Consider the following 9582-nt stretch of genomic DNA (forward strand, 5'->3'; position numbering starts at 1 on the left):
GCTGACTCTCAGCTGATCCATATCTACCAATAGGAATACAACGCCTATCACCGTATACATATATAAGCTCCTTCAGTATTATCAGCAGCTATCGCGTTTCTCAGGAGCTAATTACCCTCCTCCATCCCCAGCTCCTCCTCTTGCCCAGTCAGGATTTGGCATTCTGATTCTCCTCGAATTAGAATAAATTCTCGACTATGTTGTACTTTAAAATCTTGAATTAAATATATTTGCAAACTTTCATGTTGGTTCTGTTCTGTTTACCCTAAGGGGGGTTATTGCTGCTTTCCCTGCTCTTATCCATGCTAGGCTGCATGGATGCGCAGGGAGTTCTCACCCAGAATGGAACCATACCGCCAATCCAAACTGTATGCTAATTGTCAATCGTATTTGATGGTAGTGGTCCTGACAGAAAAATCATTTATATTTCCTATCAGTCAAAATAGCAGGTTTAGCTGTGTAACAGCTGTGTTTTCTACTTTGTATTTAAATGTACCACTAGTGCATTATAAAGATCTTTAAACAAACCCTCTTGTAAACGTCACAAATAGTGGCTTTACTGTCAGAATGTCAAAATACTATATTTGAGTGATGTCACTATGCAAGTGCATTGGTATGATGAGTTCAGACACTTGATAAGACCAAGGAAATATCGGTAACACTTTACAATAAGGTTCCTTTATTAAACATTAGTAAATGTATTAACTAACATGAACTAACAATGAGCAATACATTTACTACTGTTTTTGTTAATCTTTGTTAATGTTAGTTAATCAAAATAAAGCTGTTCATTGTTTGTTCATGTTAGTTCACAGTGCATTACCTAATGTTAACAAGATTTTAATAAAGTATTAGTAAATGTTGAAATTAACATTAACAAAGATGAACAAATGCTGTATAAGTGCAGTTCATTATTAGTTAATGTTAACTAATGTAGTTAACTAATGAACCTTATTGTAAAGTGTTACCGAAATATCTTTCATCTTGGTGGGTGTGAGCCTCACAGCAACACATGTGCCTATAAGCAGAGTACTTACTCTAGACACATATAATTTATGGTTCAGGTGATTGGCTTGGGGGGAAACATACTTTTTTTTTTTTTTTTTAAGAAATTAATGGGGGAAAAAGCACAATTCAATGTGCTGACATTAATGGGAATTCTACCATATAGCTCTTACCAGGTATTTCCAGATTTGATTGTTTTGGTTCTCTTTTTTAGAGAGACAGAGAAAGTATCTCTTCTCACAAACACAGTTCAGAGAGCTATTTGACAGCAAAACACTAGCTCTCTAAACTGGAAGTGGTATGTGACCATTACCATCACACTGACATAAAACCACACAGACAAGTCGACCAAAGTGCATCAGAAAACTCACACATGTTCCATCCACTTGAACATTCACAAGTGCCAAGCAAACGTCTGTAAACAGGTATATTATGAGGAATACTTGTAGACCTACTGTCTTGGCCCGGCACTGATAGCCTGTGTGTGTAAAGACAGATACCCTTATGAAAAATAAGTTTATTCAAGTGTGCTATTAGTAAACTTCTTTTAAACTAAAAATAAGAAAGTATACCTTTCAGTCTACTTTTTATTTACTTCATAGAAATATACTTAAAATTGCACTTAAGTATACTTGACTTGTACTGACTGAAGGTCAGTTGACTCGAGTAGCTCAAAGGGAGGGTCCCAAAAGGACTGTGGAGAGGTCCCATGACAGGACCGAACACGGGCGAGGATTTAACAACATTAACAAACAGGTCGTGTTTCCCAATTGATTGGCCTGCCACCGGGACGTGATTTGCTGCAATGGCCCCCACGTATACTTTGAGTGTGGAGGGGATGGGGGGTGTTTGAAAAAAGATAACCAAAGTTTGTCAGTGAGCATTTGCAATTCATTAGAATAGAGGATACTATACTGCAAGAGAGAGAAACCAGTCAATTAATTTGTGTACAAGAGGCCAATCAGAGGTCAACTACAGTAATTAAACTGCAATTCATCACTGATTGTGATTAAGCCAAATGCTCCCATAATAATACTGTAACAATGATTGTGAAAGAAAACATATAATCCTTATCTGACACAATAGCAGGTTCAGAACACGGTTTGTACAGACCCTTTTGTCAGTCACAAATGGTGGTTCATATATGGCTCAGGAAATCCTATATTTGACTGATGTCACTATGTCAGTGCATTGGTGTGGTGAGCTTCGACATGACCAAGGAGATATTTTTTTCATCTGTGTGGGTGTGAGCCTCACAGCAACAAATGAGCTTCTCTTTTTGGAAGTAGGTTCATTTTCCAATCCGCTACAAAGAAGGTAAGAAAGAAAAAAATGTTACATGTTAAAGTGCTTTAGAAGAAGACTGAAGATAGAGGAAAATTATAAATATCTTTAAGAGAACTGAAATATAATATAATTATTAACATTTAACTTTTGATTTTGTCTTTGTGTTGACCAAGGAACATGAAAGCACAGCTGTTACTTCATTTCCTTTTCCAAGGTACATATTTTTAATTACTTTTAATTACTATAATTACTGTTTTTCTCTTTTAAAGATGCTTTGGTTATGTTCTGTCACAATAAATGTTTGAATTTATTAATATAATGTACAAATATAATATCATGTACAAATGTACATAAATTGAAAACAACTTCACAGTCAAAACCAAATTATAGCCTACGTTTGATTTAAACTAAAAGGCATAGATCCGTGCATATTATAATATTTATTTAATTTTTCAAGGACTCGTATCGAAGTTAGAAATTTCAGTATTGTGACAACACTAATTCATATACTTCAATGAGGCAAAAAAGTATCTATTTTATATGTGGATCTCTGATTTTATTCAATAGTTATTCATAATTCATTAAATATCACAGGCTAAAAAGTAACTAGCACTCAAAAAAAAAAGTTTTTGAGTACTTTTATTAACACCAGTACTTTTACTTGTAATTGAGTATTATCTTAGCAGTGTAACAGTACTTGTACTTAAGTTAAAAAAAACAAAAAAACATTTCCACTACTGTCGCTTTAGAAATTGTAATAATTTATTTATTTATTTTACATTTGTATCATTAGATATTTGAGTAAGCTGAAACCCAATACTTGCGTTTAAAAGTGTAATTTGGCAATTTCTGTCGTCACTGGCTCGCAATGAATTCTGGGGTAGGCAAGGTCACGAAGGATCAATCTGTTGTAACCTTCATTGCACAGGAAATGAAGGCCACATTTGGAGGCTGCATTTGAAGGATCCTTCGAATTGGGACAGCCTTTGAATGTGGCCCTGTGATTCAATCGGCCTTCGAAGAAAGCAGCCACTGAATTGGGATGCAGCTTGCGCCAAGCCAGCAGTCTCAAACCGGTGATAGGGTGGAGCTTATAGTTTCATTAAGTGAAGGTTCAGTGGTTGGTTGGGGTCCGAATTCGTTAAGGTTGAGCTTATATAATGAGGCGTAGGGTTAGTCTTTGGGGTGGGTTGTCCTCAGACTGCTGTAATGTGTGGTTCTGCCTAAGGACTGAACAATGAGGGACGGGGAGGGGTGGCATATATTTTCGGCCATTTTTCTCTCTGGCCAAAAAACAAAATTGCCATTTTCAGCAAATAATTTATGGCGGTGCATCCCTACTAAATGTGTAGTTGCAAAGAGCTGAATCGATTGACACTAAGTTCAGTATACTACAATGTCCTATACTAAAATTAACAATATGAGTGAAATGAAATGCTAAAAACGCCAGCTTAAATAAACACACAGCCATAAATGACTCCAACTTTTGTCCCACAGCTGTTCTTCTCTATGATACTTTAGCATGGGAAGTGAAAATGCCAAAAGACATTAACGGTCTCCAAGGTTCCTGTCTGGTTATACCATGTTCTTTCTCTTACACATCGTATCCACCCAAAGACCCACGTAGAGTTGTGTGGTATCAGTGGGTCTCTAAAGGTTATCCTTTAGTTTATGATCAATGGAATCCAAACAAAGTCATTGAAAAGTTCAGAGGAAAAACTGATTTATATGTGAACTCAAGTAGGGATTGCAGTCTGCTGATCAAAAACCTGGAAAAGTCCCACAATGGAGAGAAATTATATGCATGGATTCACCCTGAAAATGTTGGTTCTAGCACCTACAAATTTTATGATGTCACCTCCACAATAGTAGTTGATGGTATGTAAATACTTTGTTCTTCAAATTTGCCTGACTCTTGATTTGGTTATAAGAGTGTGTTGATTAATTATGACATTTCTACTATTTGAAGCAAGTCCACCACAGCCCAGCATCAATATTTATGGAGGTGAAAGGACGGGTGACACCATCACAGTAGCATGTTCGACTTTCCACACGTGTCCATACAGCAAACCAGACATCATTCTGAACGGTACTGAAGGAACTGATCAATTAGACAATGATCATCTTAAAGACGGCCTGTGGAAAATCACTCTGACACGCACAGGTGTCGTAAAAGCAGAACGCTCCACTATTAGGTGTTCTGTAACATATCATGGTGGCATAACAGTGACAGCTACAAAAGACAAAAGTGCTTATTGTGAGTAAACACAAATATGAACTGCTTTGTGTGATATTAGCTGTAGGTTCACTTTAAATTTCACAGTTGGACCTATTACAAGTTTAAGTTCAATTTCAGGTGTTCATCATGAAATAACGATTGAGCCTGAACTGGCAGATGTCACAGAGGGCGTCGCAAAGAACTTCACTTGTTCGGTCTATCACTCCTGCCAGAGAGAGACTCCAACCATCACATGGAACTATGAGAACATGACGGTCTCAAATGACAGCAAAACACTCTCTGGTTTAAATCAGGTCACCTATTCCAACATAACCTTTCTGGGTTCAAAAGACGACCATGGGAAGAAATTGAGTTGTACTGCAAAATTTTCTGGAAAAGACATTATGGCATCTGTTGTCTTACGTGTGCAATGTGAGTGATTTTTTTAGCAACTCGTATGATGCGAGATCTATTCATGTCTCATCATTCGTTTTGTTTTACTTAAACCCTGTCTACATCAGACATGAGCAATGTGAAAAAAGGCAATATAAACCATTATAATCAGTGATCCTGTCTGCAATGGATGTGGTTTGATGTGACACAACAAATCCCAAAAAGTAAACTGATGCCTGTTCTATTTCAGACGTACTCCAAGCGGTCTTGCTATGTTTTATCAACAAAGTTAGGGAGGAGCACGTTCAAATGATCTACCCAATCAGTAAAATTGGAGGCCTATACATATAGCTGACTCACCTTTGTTCCTCGACAGTCTTTTCTGCTTCCCTCCATCACCCCTCCTCACTCTCGGCTAATTTACACTCTCCTCAGACAGCACGCCACATATGCATTCTCTTTTACTGTATCTAATTATTTGTTAATGTGAACTTGTGAATTCTGACATGGAAGGATAAATGGATTTGGAACATTTGCTTTATTGCATCCAGTTTCGACAGCCCTTAAGCTGTTGTATCGCTGTTGTAGACATGGTGTTACACATTAAAACTTGTACATCTAATCAAGAATGGAAGCAAGTGCTTTGTTTTGTTTTGTTTACTTACATCATTGCCTTGTCTTTCAGTTGTGAGCTTATAATAATTATCAATTATTTTATCCCCTATACAGACCCAATGCTTATTGGACTAAAGACCACTGGTCTGAACATCCTGGCACCTTCACTTGTGTTCCTCCTTTTTTGCATAATTGCTGGAGTCATTATATACAAAAGGCGACAAAGGTAACTCTTTGTGTACATTACTTTATGCCAGAGGTTCCCAAACCTTTTTGTCAGCCGAACCCCTTAAGGCGGGCATACACTGTGCGATGTCACAATTATTAGCTTTCAAGAGCACCACGACACGTGTGTTGTGTTGATGTGAGAGCAGACGTTGTTGCGTGAATGTGTTTTAGAGATTAATGTTTATCACTTTTCGTCAACATGCAGCAATTAGGGTATAATGAAAAGCATTTAACTGGAGGTAATATCAAATAGGAAATACAATAAAGAATAGAAATAAAAAAGTTCATGAAAAAACTTTTCATCTGAAACATCTTTCCCCAGGTCAAAAGATGCATGTGCGGTGTCAGGAAACAAGCCTTTCTCCAAACCTCGTATGCCATCACCGAAGAGGTACAGTACACTTGAACCTGTCTCTAAAGGCCTAACTTCAAGACATTGTTGATAAGTAGATCTTTCAGCTTTTTTTATTTATATATATTTAAGATATGTTTTATATTTAAGTGGAATAACCACAACATTTTGTACCCCCCCCCCCCCATGCACATCAGTGACCCAAAATCCTACAGTGTGAGTATATTATTTACAAAGTTTTAAACTATGGATATACTCTGATCATATGACAAATGCGTACTGTAATATGTTATTGATTGATGTCTGGCTCTCTGTTTTCTCTTGAAATATTCCATGAAGAATTATGATTGTGAAGCTGAGTATACCAACATGGAGGAACTCAACATGTATGGAAATATCTAATGAAAATTCTATACATCAGACAACTAAAATGGGCTCAATACTGTTTTTAAAAAGGCTGACAATGTCAGACTCCATTAATAGTAAAACATTTTTCATGCATATTAAAGGAGTCATGAACTGCATTATTTTATTATTTTATAATGTTTCTGTCACTGTTCTGTTAGTTTGGACTTTTTGTGTCTTACCACCTTCTGTCTGAGTTAGTCGTTCATTGTCTTGGTCACTCATTATATTCATCTTTGCTCTCATTATCTCCAATTATCACGTTTACTGAAGTTCTGTTTTGTTTGTGTTTCATTGTCTCGTGAATAGATGTGGTGTACTTTCTCCTGCCTTTGTTGTTGTGTATCTAACAGTGATGCGCGGGTTGATCCAAAATGAGCGGGTGCCTGCGATCACCCGCGGTTACCCGCGGTTACGAGTCATCCAAAATTTTTAATGATATTCAGGTCGCGGTCGGTCGGGTCGTTTGAAATAAAGATGCCAATTAAACTTTTTTTTGTAATTTATATAGTACTAGACACAATTTTCTATGAAATACATAGGCACACTATACACACTATACACTTTATTGGCTGAATAACTGGCGTGAAGATGACGCACAAGCTCAGTCTGCAGGTAGAGATGGAGGTGGCAAGAGAAAAGATGAAGACTGGGGAGTGGAAGCTCTGCAAATACATAAATAGAAAGACACACACACCCCCGCACCCCTAGTTCCTATACGTCTATGGCCAAATGACGCTACGATGAGCATTTACTACTTTTAAAAAAAGCTGGTCAGGAAGCGGGTCGGGTACAATATATATATATTTTTTTGCTTTTGCGGTCCGAGTTGCGGGCGGGTTAGTTGAAAACGTCGGTCGGGTGCGGGTTGTTTATACGTTGACCCGCGCATCACTGGTATCTAATGAATTTTAAGTAAAGAGACTGAACTGAATTAGTCTTATTCGTGTTTGTACACCGCCAGTTTGTGACAGTTTCCTGGGGTGCACTTCTAATTTAGCTTAAAAAGGGCTGTGTCTGCTGTAAGACTTCAGTGTAAACGCCCTCTCGTTAGATTGGCTAACAGTTTTCATATGAAATAGCTAAATATTACACGTGGAACTCTCTGAAACTTTTAGCACTTTTTACTTATTATAGCATTATATTTAGATTGTGGCATGAAAGGATGTTGAGCATTATAGCCGATCACAGATATGTTGAGCATGTGAATGCAGTGATCTCGTCATTGTAACTTGATTTCTGCACTCTCACAAATGCTTTCATCATAACTAACAGTGCAAACACGATGTAAATAAGAGATTTGTTGTTTATAACGTGAGTTTTGGTGAGAGTCACTGATAAACTTGCGCTGTTTGAATGACAGCTCCAGCGATTGTAAAGGGTCTTTGTTCGCTTTCTATGTAATTTAATCAGTTTAACAGATTTTTTTCATTCTACTTAGAGAAACAGTGTGAACTTGACTGTTTAGTCACTGGTTTGATGTACTGACAATAAACAATTTAGAGACAAAGAACAGAACATCTGACTATACATGAATCTTTACATATCAGAAATCACTAGTCACTGGTGATTTTGGTTAGACATTTACACATCAGTACATATCAAACGATCTGTAACAAGTGACAAAGTAAAAACTTTTTTTACTCACATAAGTGTGTTGCACCGTTCCTGTCAGATCCAATATAGAAAGCACAGCATAGTTTTTATTTTATTTCAGTCTCTCTTCAAATCCAGCATCAGAAATCTATGCTGCTTTTTCCACAACCTGGCACTGCACAACATGTTGCACTCTTCAAAGGCACATTTATCGTTTATTCAAAATAACCCCGCACCTTTTTTGTTTTTTGAGGCAATTTCCATGCTCTCCTTAACTGACACAAAGAAAAACACATCTGAGGTAAAGAAAAAAAAAAAAGATTAATCGCTACCTTTTAAGGTATTATTTTTCCAAGTGTTTTATTTTAATGTGATATTTACAATGATTTTAAATATAAATGTATCAAAATTCAAGGCACAGGGAAGAAGAGGGAACAAGTAAATGGTAAATGGAAGTTTTAGAATAAATGAATGAAAGTAAACGGCAGGTGTTTCATAGCCAACTGTCGCCCATATATAGACAAAATGGAGTGTAAAAGTCCCAGGCCTGGTCTTCTCTTGTCTTCCGCTCTCGTCACTCCTCCTCTTATCCTTTGTGTAATCGACTATTGCTTTCAGTGTTGACTAGTAGCAGCTGTACTGTTTAGACGACTAGTCTTGCACATCCCTACTTTATACGATATGCATCTCTCTATGGAATTCCAGCTCTGTTGGGCAGGTTAGATAAGAAAACAACTGCTCTGTGTCACAGTCTGTTGTCTTAGTTTCATGTTCGAGGACTTTTAGTTTGTCTTCATTATTTCCTGTTTCCTTTGTTATTAGGTATGTTTTCTTTTGTTTGTCATTGTGATTCAGTGGTTCATTGATTATCTTACACCTGTTACATGTATATATTCAGGTCATTATTTTGTTGCCCTTAGTTATTTCAGTTCTTTTAGTGTTGAATGTGCATTAGCACACTTTTTACCTTCTTTATCATTATTGGATATCACTCTTTTGTTTTATTTAATAAATGTTAAAATATTACATCATATTTGTCTCACCTCATCTTCTTCACCTGCCTGGACATGACACATGTATCATGATAAATTGTATATGTAATGATGCTGATTTAAAAAATAAATAAATAAAAAAATTCTACTGCTTTTTACCTGACTATTAAATATGATTAAATCATAATTATTGTTAATTTCAGTTGACATACCATTTGTTGCTTTGGTTGTCTTTATTTTATTTTTGTTTGTTTTTTTGTTTTTTTACTTTTCACTCCTTGCTTGTAATGTGCCGCTCACTGCAGAGCCAAATGATGTCCTTGGCTGCATTTCTCAAAAGAATTGTGAGCAATGTTGATCATACTAGAGACCATCGGTGCCAATGGCTCTACGTCTACTTATGGTGCTCTTGGGAAATGCAGCCCAGGTCATTGTGTGGGTGTGGCTGTACCTTCAAGCTCCATCCATTACAGTCAGAGAGTGGGAGCTGG

At 36.9% G+C, this 9582-nt stretch overlaps 1 protein-coding gene across 1 annotated transcript; it reads left to right on the forward strand.

Moving 5' to 3' along the window:
- Positions 1–2302: 2302 nt before the first annotated feature.
- On the forward strand, positions 2303–9206 carry LOC311091486 (sialic acid-binding Ig-like lectin 9). The gene is made up of 9 exons (XM_084127437.1): positions 2303–2322; positions 2466–2506; positions 3790–4170; positions 4262–4549; positions 4649–4942; positions 5633–5744; positions 6069–6137; positions 6296–6314; positions 6438–9206. The coding sequence occupies exons 2-9, from the start codon at positions 2470–2472 to the stop codon at positions 6498–6500; spliced, it is 1263 nt and encodes a 420-aa protein (XP_083983563.1). The 5' UTR covers positions 2303–2322; positions 2466–2469; the 3' UTR covers positions 6501–9206.
- Positions 9207–9582: the final 376 nt, after the last annotated feature.

Source organism: Abramis brama (assembly GCF_963993115.1).
Source record: "Abramis brama genome assembly, chromosome: 10".
Lineage (NCBI taxonomy): Eukaryota > Metazoa > Chordata > Actinopteri > Cypriniformes > Leuciscidae > Abramis > Abramis brama.

What these genes read in the sequence shown, in the direction of transcription:
- LOC311091486 (XM_084127437.1), top strand. Translation starts at nt 2,470, where the DNA reads ATGAAAGCACAGCTGTTACTTCATTTCCTTTTCCAAG. An exon ending in AAAAGACAAAAGTGCTTATT is followed by an intron (nt 4,550 to 4,648) that starts GTGAGTAAACAC and finishes GTTCAATTTCAG; the next exon opens with GTGTTCATCATGAAATAACG. An exon ending in TGTTGTCTTACGTGTGCAAT is followed by an intron (nt 4,943 to 5,632) that starts GTGAGTGATTTT and finishes TCCCCTATACAG; the next exon opens with ACCCAATGCTTATTGGACTA.